We start from the raw sequence: 15,395 nt of genomic DNA, 5'->3' as shown, positions 1-15,395 counted from the left end.
GCATGACTCTCAAGCCGCGATCAGCATTGTATAAAAGATCAGTTACTGCAGTTGTCAAGGCAGGTGGGATTTCCCTGGCTGAAAGTTCTTCACCATTTCCTCCTTTATGGAGGCTTCTGGCTAATGGCCTTCAAAATATCACTGAAGGTAAGGAGGTCACAACTCCAGTTATGTAGTGGTAACAGCTGGTGATGACCCAGTGACATGGTGATGTAATTAGTATATACACTTGCTCTTTAGAGTCACAAAACGTTTTCTACAGAATATATGTTGTGACAGCAAAAGCAAAATCTCTTCTTTAGAAAATAAATTATGATTCTAACAACACTATATATATATCAGGTTTATAGAATATAACTTTTTTACAATAGTTCTCATAGCCTCCAGCAAGCCTACATTAGTATTTCATTATTTTCCTATTTAAAGTCAGTTGGTCCTATTCAACAAATCTGATGGAATATTAAAAGCTTTTTACCCTATGCCGGTACATGTGAATAATATTTACTACTGTGCTTCTGTCTCTTGGCACCTTGTTGCTTCTTTCCTGCTTTCTTTTTAGTGCTTTATTTTGTTTTCTACTAACATATCTGTGAACTTTACTAAATGTGAGGATTGTTGGAGGAAGTTTTTCTTTTTCTATCTAATGCAGAGAATGAAAGCAGTCCCCAGGTCATTGACCCTACATCTGAGCAGCTGTCATATGTTGTAAAAGACCTTGTACCTTATACTGATTACACTGTCAGAGTGTCAGCATTCACTATTGTTGGAGAAGGACCACCAACCAATATTTCCTTCAAGACACGACAATACGGTACGTTACCAAATGAACCATGATGTTTATTTTAGAAATTAAGGTGACGTCTCAGATTCTTCAAAGTTAACTAAACATTTTGCTTTGGTGCTTTTAGTGCCAAGTTCAGTGCAGAGTGTAACCTATAAAAATATCACCTCTACTTCCATACTGATGTTATGGGACCCACCTGCTTTCCCTAATGGTATGATAACTCATTACACTATCTATGCTGTGGAGGAAGGCACAAATGAGGCATTTCAAGAAGTTGCGACAAACAACAGTATTACTCTAACAGGTATTTTAAATGATTAAACACTTGTAACTATAAAGCTGAGCTTCATGCTACTTCTTTTTGGAACTAATTAAATCTGTTTGCAAAATTATTGATTAAGGACGAATTTGAAAATAACAATTGAAGACAGAATACCTGGTTGATAAACACCTCCAATGGGACTATAATTTAGAGATTATGGCCCAATATTTTGGAAGCTCAAATTTAGAATCTGCAGGAAAAGGAAAGTGGTCTTTCTTGGGTTGGGGGGAGGGGTCACCCTCCAATAAAATTCAGGTGTATGGAAGGTGGGCTGTGTCCAGATTTCCTTCAAACCTGGATGAAAGCGGGGAACATATATTCTGCTATCGGGAGCAAGGCAAATATGAGTGTGGTCATTCTTGTAGCACATGTTACATGGGAGGGGCATCGAGCATAGCACAAGCCTCTGGGAGGTACTGTTTCAAACATTGTGCACTTTGGCCTTTTACACACAATCCTTCATTGTACCCAAAGTATTACACACATTTCTGTTGGGGTAGTGACAGCCAAAGAATATGAAACAGAGGATGGAGTATCCAACCGAAGTTTGGGGTGTTTCTTTTAGGGTGTTCCTCTGTGGAGTCAGCAGCACTGGATGCCATTCATCCATCATTTGCTCTTGCATAAAATGTGCACACAAATTCTCACTAATGAATGTGAAGATATTTTTCATTGTCAGAAATTGCCTGGATTATTTCTCATCATGAAGCCTATGCAATTCATATGAAAATCCATGGTGCCTTTGTGCATTCAATGCTGAAACCTGTGTGTCCAGTTCAGCTAACTCCTCCTTTGCACAGGAGAAAGACGTAAAGACATTGTCCCCTGCCGCATAGCAGTTTTCATTTCCCTGACATATGAATGCACTGCAGTTTGTCCCGTGGGATGGCTTGATATGGTGTGATGATATGGAGGTTTCACGTTGTGGTAATTTCTAAGGGAATGCCCTGATCCAGATCACTGGGAAGTAGATAGCAGAACTATTTGGCATGAGATCATTAAGCCCTTATTTAAATAAAGTTAGGAGTTGCTTCCATGTATTTATTGCAGTCTTCAATAAATATGTGATTGTCAGTGATTGTCTTGCACCAAAGTCTTGCTGACAGTATAGGGACCTGAAAAAATAATAGTTTTATTTGCTATTATGAAAAAATGCTGCTTACTGTTTCCGAACATTAAAAAAATGTTATTGATGCAGCAGATTTCTGTGCAAGGATACAAGTGTGAAAGCATCCTTATGTATTGAGTGTATGACTCAAGTTAGTGTAACTCTGGCCTTAGCTGTTGTACCTAATAACAGCTGCTAGTCCCAGAGCAGTAGCAGCTTCGAGGACCATATGGGAATGGTTTCAGTTTGTGTGCTGCAACATTTCACTCAATTCACTGCAATCAATTTAACTGCTATTTCACAGATCCAGAAATGCCATGTATTTCTGTTTGCATTGTAGGCTTGAAAAAGTTTACGGATTATAAAATGAGGGTAACAGCATCGACCTCTGTAGGTGAAAGTTCAGTCTCTGAAAAGGATGATGTTTTTGTGCGAACTCTTGAAGATGGTAAGAAACATTTTATAACAAAGCAGATCAGTTTCCAGTCATTCCCTTATTATATTATTTACTCAGTTGTCTCATTACCATAAATTTGGAGTCTGGAGACACAGGCCGTCACCAATCCTTCTGAATCCCCCCTTCCTGACACTGGCGTTTCTCCTGGGCAGCAGGTAGAATAGAGGGGCAAGTAGACATCTGTAACACCCAAAAGTCGGCCGGGTCCCTCCAAGTCCAGGATCCTCAGAGGATGTCCGCCCAGGGTATCACAGGGCTGAGGACAGGGTCATCATCAGGCTGCCTCCACCTCCGATGTGCAATCTGAGGATACAGGAAAAAGGAGTGGGAGGGAACGAAAGGAGAGGAAGATAGATGATCACTAAGTGGGTACAGGTGAAGTTTCACAGTTGTAGTTAGGGGGAAGAGGACACCACTTGTGACTGTAACTAATAAACACGTCACCTCCATACCAACTGGCCTAACAATGTTACGTGTGTCCCTTAAGGAAAGAAGAATTGGGGGGAGGGGGTTATGTTGATTGGACCTCTGATCTTCCCACAAGGCCTCCACACTCATTCCTAACTGGGGGCCTTTGACAGCAACAGTGTTAGACACCCGCCTTTGGCAGCATCACGAGTCCGTGACCCTGAAGATCTCATCCTCTCCACCCCGTCACCTTACTGTCATGTGGAATCGAATGAACCCACCGCTCCAATAATGATAAATCAGGAGGTAAGTGGGCTGTCATCCGAAAGGCTGGAATCAGACTTCACATACTGAGGAGCACCACAGCTTTCCTCACAGCGAGTCGTCATCAGCTTCCAGTCCTGTGATGAGACCCATTGACACTGTCAACCCAGACTCATCACCCTGGTGTGATGCCATGCTGACCAGTGGACATGGATATTTAACAATATGCCCGCCATTCCCAATAAGACATCGATTTCACTTAGACAGATGGTAAGGGTGTCAGCTATTGCAATGAAAATGTCCCACTGTTGTTGTATGAACTATTTGTCTGAGGCACAAATTAAGACACATTATACTGGAGCCGGGATGGCTTGATATTGATACAATGGGAGCGATTTTACCATCGTGTTGCATCCGTTTTCGGGCGCGACGCAGTGGTAAAGTGGGCCATAAAGCACTGAATGCGATCAGCACTGACTTTCGCAGCCGGCATCATTTTACGAGCATCAGATATCCGGGGCAGTCAGCCTCTTGCTGGAAATGGGCGAGAGGCAGGTTAATATATTTAAATCTATTGAAATTAACATTTGCATCTGCTTACCGAGCCTGGCGCTCAATCGTCCGGGTTCGGCTAGCCTTTATGACCTCACCGGGAAAGGTTTACACCGGCGAGGAATAGACATGCTCCCCATGACTGAGGAACAGTCAACTTGGCTTTGCTGTTGGAACCGGAGGCCAATGTGGCCCCCTTGGGAGGTCAAGGGCAATGGGGGTACCCCTTGGACAGTGCCAGACTGGCAGTGCCACCCTGGCACCTGGGCAATGCCAGTCCGGCATCTGGGAAATGCCCACCAAGCACCTGGGCAATGCTCACTGGGCAGTGCCTGGGGAAGGGGCTAATGGGGAAGGGCCAGTGGGGAGGGGCTAATGGGAGCATTGGGGGGGGCTAGTGGGGATAGGTCAATGGGGGCAGGGCCAATGGCGAGGGGCTAATGGGGGAGGGGGCCCGCTGCCACCCTACAGTCTGCGATCGGTGAGGGGGGTGGCAGGCTCCGATGGGTGGGGGAAGGCGGCAGTTCCGCAATTGGTGGAGGAGGGGGGTCCGTGATTGATCTGCGGCGGGGTGGGGGGGGTCAGTGGGGCATGTATCTTGGGTCGCGGGCCCTGCGATTGCGGGTGGGGGACGGACCTGCTTCAGGCAACCTGCAGTAGCAGGGGCCTGACAGCTGTCTCTTTTCTGTCAGACCCCTGCTACTGCTCATGCGCATGTGCAGCATCAGAGGGCTGCACATGCGCACTCCCTCCCTCTGCAGTCTGTCGGGTGCGTTAAGCCCCGCCCACCTGCTTCTGTAGCGTAAATCGTGCGCACTCAAAATTTTGCAGGCAGAGTGCGTATGGGGGGGGACTAAAAACAGGCCTAAAAGCCGGATCTGAAACACTTCTAGTTTCAAGTCTGCCCAGCACTTAGACTGAAAATGTTAAAGTCTCCCCCTGTATGTCCAAAGTGGGAATATTTTCAATGGGCTGAAGGACCTCTTCTGCGCTGTATGATTCTATGATTTTCCTTGGAATGCCATTTTTCTTTTTGATAAACACAAAATCAAAATGTCCAAACTAAAGAAAAATCAATGAAAAGGAAAATAATTTACCTTTGGAGACTTTTCCCTTCATACCTGTCACATTACTGATGGTTTGAGAACTGCAAAATGAAAGATGGTGTCATACATGATCAAGGGAAGTTGACAGACAAAATTGAGGTTTTTAATCATAGCTATTTAAAATTTAAGCCTTCAATTCAACATTTCTTCCTGGTATGGTGCTTGCATTTTTTACAGTTGTTTGGCACTACACCAATTCAATTTAAACATTTATTATTGAGTATTACCGATATTTCCAAAATAATCTGAGCAAACAAATTTATGTTCTTTGCTGTACCTTTCAGAGCCAGAAACACCTCCTGAAAACCTAACCTTCAAAAATGTAACTGAATCATCTGCGTACTTGAGCTGGTCACCTCCAGAGAAATCCAATGGAATTATTATATACTATGAAGTCACGTACGCCAATTACACTGATTCCTTTACCATGAACAGTTCAGAAACACACATCTACCTAGATGACTTACAGAAATTTTCTCCTTATAACATTTCTGTTAAAGCACATACCAAGTACGGCCATGGGAATCAAACATCTCCAGTTGTGCTTTTGGTGACAAAACAAGATGGTAAGTGTTGTTCTGTGATAGTAAAAATTTAGATTTCTGATACAAGAAAAGAAATGGAAGTGCGCTGCTGTTACAAGTAAAATGGAAAACCAGAGCTCTTGCTCAATACATCATGCATGGTTTCAAGCAGCTGGATTATAATTCTGATCTAATAAAAAGCCATCTGCAGTGGAAGTTGATATGTCTTTTTAACCATTTGCTCAACCAGAAGAACTGTTTTCACCCAAATGCTATTCATTTTAACGGGGTCTGCCAGTCCATTTATACTGAGAGCAAAGGGTTAACAATAAACTGGCAATGAATTCTACCCAAAACCCATCCAGTTTAAAAGGTTCCAACTTTTTTCCTCGTTTTTTTTAACAGCTCCTTCTAGTCCGCCCTTTAATGTGACCTATAAGTGCATTAGTTCCACCGAAGTAGCAGTTTCATGGAACCCACCATCAAATACCATTGGCATTACATTATTCTATGCTTAAACTTTTGGAATGTCTCCCACTCCATTCAAACCATAAGACATTTTTATGTCTATCTAATCATCTCACATTTTCCCAGCCCTTGGATTACTCTAGTTGCTAACACAGTATTTGAAAATAGGAATTAAACAAATTGCATTTTGAACATGACTTTAGAATTTTGTGTGTTAATACAGCAATGTGACGGAAATTAATGTCCACTTGAGAAGTTAACATGTGAACATGTGCCATAGGGCTTAAAGTTTTCACTGAAGAAACTTTGTGAGATGCAAGAATTCTCACTGAAAATGAGAAAAATCTTATGGTGTGGGCTTTGGCGTGTAGGTAGCGAACGACTGCCAGAAGTATGCAAAGCCGGCAGATCATGTTATCAATGAATAGACACCAGTAGTGCCATTTTGAAACTCAATACACCAGCTAATGCCCTTTCTCACAGCTGAATATACATTCAGCAGCAGAAAAGACCTACCCCTCCCACCCCTCCTACCATCAGCACAATTCAAAGAGGTCATCTACTACTTCAAGTTAGTTGCTGGTTGATTTCCTCTGGCTGTATCGTTGATTCCACAAATGTTTGGCACTGACTACAGTTTTCTTTCAAGTTGCAAAAGTCTACATGGGTTGGCGTGGCAGTACTGAGAGACTTTTTGTTGACTTCAAGCACAAACCAGTTGCTCGCAGGCGTGGGTGCTCCAGAAGGCATTCCCCTTGGAATAAGGTATCGCTTGGAAAATCAATAGAGGTCTTGCAGAACGGGACAAGTTGCTGGAAAAGGGATGAAGAGCTGGGAGAGCTCGTAGCATCCAAGAAGGAATTCTTGAATGTCAGTGAGGAACAATGGGCTAGATTTTACCAATCCTCTTGAAATGGCAGCGAGGTGGATGAACCTTAAATTGGGGAGGGAAGGTGAGGAGTGGATTACTCATCGCCTTCCCATCTCCATGGAATTGTACAAGAATCAGGGACTGACTCTTTCACCCAGAGATCAATTGTGCCCCTCAAGTGGCCTTTAGTGGACTCTTTCCACCACCACTAGAATTTTACCAGTGGCGAGTAGGCTCTTTGCCACATGGGGAGACTGCCTTGCAAAGCCTAGTGGCCTCCCTCCGGGCCCAGTCAAGGACCCACTAGATCGGGTGCTCTGTGATCCACAGAGGGGCCCAGACAGCAATAGCTTTCCCCACAGCAACAGTCCGCCGCCCTACTACCCCTTGTTGGCAACAACGACCCTTGATTCGACTCATCTTAGTGCAAGGGCGACATCCATCACTGCATCATAGAATCATAGAATCCCTACAGTACAGAAAGAGGCCATTCGGCCCATTGAGTCTGCACCGACCACAATCCCACCCAGGCCCTACCCCCATATCCCTACATATTTTACCCCGCTAATCCCTCTAACCTACGCATCCCAGGACACTAAGGGGCAATTTTAGCATAGCAAATCAACCTAACCCGCACATCTTTGGACTGTGGGAGGAAACCAGAGCACCTGGAGGAAACCCACGCAGACACGAGGAGAATATGCAAACTCCACACAGACAGTGACCCAAGCCGGGAATCGAACCCAGGTCCCTGGAGCTGTGAAGCAGCAGTGCTAACCACTGTGCTACCGTGTCGCCCGTGCATCCTTGGAGCTCATGGTGCTGCTGAGACTGAAGAGATGCCAGACCTCTAATTGGCAGCAGCTCTGGGAGGCAGCCCCAGCCATCAGGGCCCCACCACCATCCCAATGTGTACAAACAATGAACTTCTGTAAGAATGTACACACTGAAATATGCTGCTGGCTGCAGCCACAGCTGCAACCTCAGAACAGGGCTACAGAGACTATATTGCCAGTAGTGTCTATGAAGGTAGCCCTGATTATGAGCCTTTTGTGTCTGGCTCTTTCCAGGCTTGAGCCAGAGTTAATTGAAACATTTCGCAATTTGCCATCTGGTACTGCTTATGGAAGTTTGCTGACACTTCAATTCATTGAGAGCGAACTACATCTCATTCTCTCTTGCTAGACAGCAGCAAGGGGAGTGAGTGCACAACTTCACTAGGATTACAGGTTTTCTAATGGCAGGGCGCCAGTGATGACAAGCACAACGCTTTGTGGGCACTGCACAACTCTGCTTATTACAGAACCAAAAGATATTTCACTCCCTCAATACCCAGCAGACATTTAACCATAGCAGAGAACAATGCAGCTCAATGTATTGTATCCTGGTAGTGATCATAACACCTTCATTCTATGACATCCATTGTGCCAACTGTATTTCAGCCACCACAGTAAACTGAAGGGTGGCTAATGAGCAACAAAGGCTATCTACTTGTGACATTGTGCTAATAATGACAAGAAACCCACAAACATGTGCACTGCATGCATACAGTGTAGGTAATGTTGACACACAGGATGTGATGCAGCTGATCATGGCATGCTGAAACACTTCTTCCATTCCCTGGACTGCCCTTGAGGAGCCATACGGCGCTCAGCAGAGCAGGTGTCAAGACTCCTGTTGGTCTGCTAGTTGCTGCATAGCCTTGTCATCAGGAGAAGACAGGCCTCGCTACCAGCTCTATGGCAAGCAGCTTATAATCAGGGAAGAGAGAGGAGGAGCAGGAAGAACGAAGAAAGGAAATAATCAAAATGGCCCCTTTCTGTCAGGGGTGAATGTGAAGAACACATCCAAGTGTTGTGCCAATAGTTGTAACTGAATACCCATTTACCAAAAGTGACCATTGACCTTACTTTTCTCTGACATTGACCATCACATCATCCACTTTGTCACAATGCAAAAACAAAAGCCACCTGACAATAAACAATCCAAAAGAAGTTTATAAATGAAATGATTCCTCATAAAAAAATCTACTGTTCACCCATGAACATTTCTTAGCGTCCATTTTCCAATTGCCTGTCTTGTACTCCTTCCATAATACTATCCCAGTGGCTGCAGCATGACTGACGGAAGGCTGCTAACTTTCAGTGAAGGTGGTTGCAGATGGCATTGATGCATGACCTTGAGCAGCTCTGGGTCCAGAAGGCACTGCTGTGGACTACACCATTTCAGCCGATGTGCAGCAGCAGTCTGGACTGACTGGCTGATGGACAACAGCAAGGCCACTGGGGAACTGGCAAGGATGAGAGGACGAATATTGTCATTCTACAAGGGAACTGCAAGTCTGAGTTCCATAGAGCCAGAACCATTCCCCCAGACTGATGAATCAGCAATCCTAATAATCATTTGAAATACAGATTGCTGGTCTGCTATGACAATCTGCCAGCTCCTTCACACACTGTAATTCACGGTGATCACAGCAACAGCTTGAGCTTCCATGGCAGCAAGCTGACCTGCATGGCTTCTGTATTTCCACACTCAGGGAACTGGTGGAAACTGTTAATGCTGCAGCAGAAACTGAGACATTGGTCAGCAGATAATAAGACATCATAGTTGAGTTCACAAGTGTGCTTATGGAGTTGCCCACCAACTGGAAAGGATGGGCTCCAAGCTTTGTGCCAAGTTGTTGCTGGACTCCTTCATGCTTCTTGACATTGGCCATAGGCTTTCTTCTAGGCTTCCACATGCCCCAAGTATTTTGTTGTGCATATCCATCAACATTATCCTATAGGCCACCCATTGAAGTGCTCATCTGAGTCCTCTGGAGCAGGATACATGTACACAATTGCTGTCCTCCAGGCAGTCCATCCTTGTCCCCTGCTCCGATTGTGGGCCTCCCATGCAGATACTACTGCTACGCTGTCCTCTACATTATGCACGGTGTCAGAAGCTGAGCTGGTGATTGCGATGTGTGAAATCAACTGACGGTACATCACCTTCGTCGCTGTCTTCTCGCAGTTGCTCACTGCCTGGGCAGTTCTTGGTTGTCCAAAAAGTGAAAGGCACGAGGGTAAGGTTGTGTTGTGGGGAGGTTGGTAGGATGCAGAACAAGCCTGATCCCAGACATCAATTGGGGCCAGTACTCATAGACCCATGCAGATGTAATAGCCACCCGGGCACAAATCCAGTAGAAAACCCGCACAATCTAAAAATGTCGGTCCCACTGTCTATTATGCCATTAAGTTGCATTTATGGATCAGTGCACGCCAAGTGTAGTGCAAAACCTGTTTGAAATTTGTTTCTATTTTGATCATTCCTTTATTTTACAGTTCCGGATAGCGCACCACAAAATATCACATATATATTTCTCTCTCCTTTGGATGTTGAAATCTCCTTTCTTCCACCACCGACTCCTAATGGAATTATCCAGTTCTATACACTGTATCTGACAGCCCAAAATGGTAGTGAAGCGCTCACTGTTAACAGTACAAATTTGACCATCAATATAACAGGTAAGTTAAAGTAAATTCATTGAAAATTGTTATTTCTCTTTTTATTAGGTATTAAGGACATGCGTTAAGATATAGAGGTAGTTGTTTATTTTTATGTTTCCAAAGAATTATACACCAATTCACTTCATTATACAGGCCTTGATATAATAGTGCACCACCAAGAGTGAAGTTCTGACTTAACCATATGTAAAGGGAAAAAGTGACCTATGAAAGGGACATTGACTTCATAAAAATGGCTTCAGGGGATGTTTTTTCCAGTATTGTTCAAGGAGACACAAGACCAGAAAATCCATTTTGTTATGATAACATTGTGCACAACTAAGATTTAGATTTGAATTGCACATCTCTCAATTTGTCCTGTTTAATTAAAAAATTACACTGAAATGAACTGCTATGGCCAAGTGGTATTATGTGAGACTTCTAATCCAGAAATTCAGCTAATGTTCTGGGGACCCAGGTTCAAATCTCGTCACGGCAGATGGTGGAATTTGAATTCAATAAAAAATATCTGGAATTAAGACTCTACTGATGACCATGAAACCATTGTCAATTGTCAGAAACACCCATGTTGTTCACTAATAACCTTTAGGTAAGGAAATCTGTCGTCCTTACCTTGTCTGGCATACATGTGACTCCAAAGTATATTTAATAAATTATATGTGGCATTAATCAGTGTACTTAAAATCTGGTAACCATGGATGGGATTTTCCATGCCCCCTGCAGGGTGTTTCGTGGTGGCCCGCCATTGGCCGATGGCGGGATCTTCTCGTCCTGCCATTGTCAACGGGGTTTCTCATTGTATGCACCCCTGCTGCTGGTAAACCCGCAGCGGGTGTTCGCCATTCCAGAAGATCCCATTGGCCAGAATGGCTGGAAAATTCCAGCCAATATGTTGGATCTCACTGATTCATGCCACTTATCTCCCAAAGCTTGGGTGAAGTTTATTTGCCTATTAAATGGGATAGCTCATGTCAAAGTGGGTAACATGTAATATATCTGATAAAACCTGGAAGAAATTGCAAGAACTCAGAAGGGAAAAAAACAGTAAAACGGGGAAATAAGAATATTGGTCCGAACTGTGTTTTTCCTTCTGGCTGCGGTTGTTCCCTTCTCCCTAATGTGAACGTTCCAACAATTATATACCAGCCACTTGATGAATCCTGGAAAGCAATATTGTCAGAAAAAATTAGTCTAAACCTTCCAGCAGGAAACTGACTGGAATGGATTGGCTGCCCAGGTAACACCCATTCTGATCTCATGTAGAACAGTTGGCTGATCCAGCGCTGTTAGTTGGGTATTAGTTCATCTCACTGAAACCTCAGCTTTCCCATTCATACTGGTATAAGCAAACTTATTCAGCCTATATTGTTGCAACCCCTCAAAAAAGCATTAATCTGTTCTTCTAAAACAAGTAATTTATGCGACAGAAAATGGTGAGTTTTCCATGTCAGAACTATATAAAGGGCAGTTAGGTAAAGATTTTTAAAAATAGTTTACTGTAAACTATCCATTCATGAATGAAACTTCATTGTTGTACACATGAGTTATGCTGTTAGGCTTTCCTGGGCGTGAGGTTGATTTCGCTGGCAGAATGGGGCCGGCAGTGTCAGGAGAGGTGAGAAATCGGACGCAAGCCCAACGTTTTGCCTCTCGCTCATATTTCCCTCCTCACTACGCTGCTCGATTAGCGCAGCTGGATGGAAAAATCCCCCCCCCCCCTATATTTGCTCTTTCTAGTGAAATCATACATGTCTTCTGTCAGAGTTTGATTACGATTTTGTTAAAATAATGCGGCACGGTAGCAAAGTGGTTAGCACTGCTGCCTCACAGCGCCAGGGACCCGGGTTCGATTCCCGGCTTGGGTCACTGTCTGTGTGGAGTCTGCACGTTCTCCCTGTGTCTGCGTGGGTTCCACCGGGTGCTCCGGTTTCCACCCACAGTCTGAAAGATGTGCTGGTTCGGTGCATTGACCCGAACAGGCGCCAGAGTATGGCGACTAGGGGAATTTCCTAGTAACTTCATTGCATTGTTAATGTAAGCCTTACTTGTGACATAAATAAATACACACTTTTTCAAAAGAAATAATCACAAAGACATTTACCTATGTATGGCTACAGAGAAATCAGAGGAATATACTTCCCCTATCTGTGGGCGGCACGGTAGCACAGTGGTTAGCACTGCTGCTTCACAGCTCCAGGGACCTGGGTTCGATTCCCGGCTTGGATCACTGTCTGTGTGGAGTTTGCACATTCTCCTCGTGTCTGCGTGGATTTCCTCCGGGTGCTCTGGTTTCCTCCCACAGTCCAAAGGTGTGCGGATTAGGTTGATTGGCCATGCTAAAAATTGCCCTTAGTGTCCTGAGATGCATAGGTTAGAGGGATTAGTGGGTAAATATGTAGGGATATGGGGGTAGGGCCTGGGTGGGATTGTGGTCGGTGCAGACTTGATGGGCCGAATGGCATCTTTCTGTACTGTAGTGTTTCTATGATTCTATCTAGTCCAAGCAGTAAAGTTTAATGCAGCTGTTCTCTGACGTTCCATAACAGCACTGGCAAATCTTGTTCCTCTGTGTGAGCATAATGGCATGATTTTAGTATAAACTACAAAAACATCATATCGAAATTTATGCGATATTTATTCTTACTACATACATGCAGAGATTAAAGTATGTGCAGAGAATAAAAATATTTTCTGTATTCACATTTCACAGGTTTAAAGGCGAATGAAAAATACTGCTTAAAAATATCTGCAAGTACTAGCAGGGGTGAAGGGATTCAAAGCCAACCATTATATATTCTAAGTGGAGAAGGCGGTAAGCATACTTAAAAATCTGTTGCATTTTACTGTTGAGTTTTAACAACAAATTATAATGAACCTGTGTGTTGAAAGGATAGTCTTATTATTTTGAAACATCCAGGCCAGAATTTTCTGGCCATTCACACCCCGCCCAGCTAAATCTCCATTTGCTGCAGCGGGACCGGAGAATCCCACTGGCGTGAATGGCAGGAATATTCCAGCCATAATTTTTCACAGAAATATTTATGTGTTTAAGATAACAGCCAAATTCTTTAAAAACCATTTTATCTTTTGGGTTATGCTTGAAATCGTAAGCATAAATATATTGTTCATGCAGTTGAATCTTTTACTCTCTGGGGAGCAGCTTTGAAATCTGGGTCACAAATTCAGTTCTGCAGCACCCATAGTTATTTTGGTCCCAAAATGGGAACGGCACTGCACGTGCATGCTTCTGGCATCTTCTGCGATGGATGGCATTTTGGGAAGGTCAGTAACACAAGCGTTAGGAGCCTGCACTGTCGCTATGTAGTTGATATATGTAACACTGATTTGATACCAGCGTCGCCATTTTTAACCTCTCTGTTAAAGCTAATGCCTTCTTTTAACCTTGCACAGCTGAATATGCATACAGAAGTAGGAGGTGCTATTTAAACATATTAAAAACAATGTTCAGGTTGGTTGCTGATTGATTTCTGTCGTTTGGGTTTGTTGTAGTGCTTGGTGATTTGCAGAGTTCAAAGTTGACGAAGTTGGCCAGTGGTTGTGCTTCACATGGAGAAAGCCTTGGTTTTGACTTCACGGGTTCTCCATGCAGACACAGGGAGAACATGCAAACTCCACACAGACAGTGACCCAAGCCAGGAATTGAACCCGGGCCCCTGGCACTGTGAAGTAGTAGTGCTAACCACTGCACTACCGTGCCAGAGCGTATTCAGGCCAAATCTTATGCCTCATTAGTGATCATTTTTATGCCCACAAGTTTCACATCACTCTAGCATCGTTTTGCCTGGCCCGCAACGAATTAACAGCTGCAAGCACTGGGGAGCTCAATATACACAGCACTCCCCAGCACTAGTTCCAGAACGACTGCAGGGGTTGGCAGCTAGGAAGCATGCCTTTTGGAGGCGGCCCTCACAAGGATGCTGAATGGAGTGGAGCAGAGGCGGGACACGCTCTAACGTGGCTGCAGGAAACAGCCTCTCAGCAGTTGGTGGTGCTTCCTCGGTCCTCGGGGTCCAACACGCCAGGTGCTCCCTTGTGAGGAACTGGACCAAAGCCCACCTGCTGCAGATCCTGCTGGGGAGTTGGGAGCCATTTGACTGGGGCTGCAAACCCGCTAATTGTATTGAAATGTGTAGATTTGAATATGTATTGGGTTCCTGCCCACTCTGGCCAGGAACCCGATCGGGGCCGGCAGTGCGACCTGGGGTGGCGGGGGGGGGGGGGGGGGGGGGGGGGGGCTTTCCTGGTGACTCCTGATCATCCGCGCTATCACGATTAGGGCTAGCGGGCCCAGAGAAATCCCCCCCCCCCCCCCCTCTCTCTTTTCCCCACATCTTGATTACATTGTGCAGTTCTGGTCTTATTGTCTTATGAGGGAATTTTATGAGTGGCTTATTGCCACTGGAGTTTAGAAGAGTGAGGAGAGACTTTATCGAAATATGTAAGATCCTGAACAGTACTGACAAGGTGAATGTGGAAAGGAATGACGGGACTTTGCAGCCACGCGCACCCCAAAGCCGGGAATTCTCGTCCGAGGTCAACAGACCATTAAATGGTCCGCTGAATTTTCTGTCGCGCCCGTTACGATTCCTATGGCAGGCAGGACCAGAAAATCTCGCCTGATGTTACCTCTTGTGGGTGAGTCCAGAACTAGGGGATTAAAAATTAGGGGTCGCCTTTTTAGGACAGATAAGGAGAATTTTTTTCTCTCAGAGGTTTGTGCAACTTAGAAGGTGGTGGAGGAAGGGTATTGAATATTTTTAAGATAGACATGGGTAGATACTTGTTAGGCAAGTGAATCAAAGGGGGTAGATAGGAATGTGGAATTCAAAACAGAAGCATCTCATCCATAATTTTATTGAATGGTAGAGCAGGCGTGATGGGCAAATATCCTACTCCCATTTTGTATATTCATAAAATTACAGCACTCTAATTTTCATTGCTTCCTGGGTCATGTCCACAGCAGATGTGCTTGTATCCAGAGGTTGGTTTCAGTAGCTCAGT

At 44.5% G+C, this 15,395-nt stretch overlaps 1 protein-coding gene across 1 annotated transcript in view; it reads left to right on the top strand.

Annotated features, from left to right (window-relative positions):
• ptprq (protein tyrosine phosphatase receptor type Q) overlaps nt 1-15,395 on the top strand; it is a 177,797-nt gene that overhangs the window by 89,916 nt on the left and 72,486 nt on the right. Inside the window, exons 26-31 of the mRNA XM_078221104.1 lie at nt 650-811; nt 909-1,088; nt 2,555-2,662; nt 5,286-5,567; nt 10,191-10,373; nt 13,084-13,185. Of these exons, the coding sequence (XP_078077230.1) occupies nt 650-811; nt 909-1,088; nt 2,555-2,662; nt 5,286-5,567; nt 10,191-10,373; nt 13,084-13,185 (1,017 nt within the window). The remainder of the gene's footprint in view (nt 1-649; nt 812-908; nt 1,089-2,554; nt 2,663-5,285; nt 5,568-10,190; nt 10,374-13,083; nt 13,186-15,395) is intronic.

The sequence above is a fragment of the Mustelus asterias genome, chromosome 9, assembly GCF_964213995.1.
Source record: "Mustelus asterias chromosome 9, sMusAst1.hap1.1, whole genome shotgun sequence".
Taxonomy (NCBI): Eukaryota; Metazoa; Chordata; class Chondrichthyes; order Carcharhiniformes; family Triakidae; genus Mustelus; species Mustelus asterias.
The sequence above is the reverse complement of the archived record's forward strand: the minus strand, read 5'-3'. Positions and strand labels throughout refer to the sequence as shown.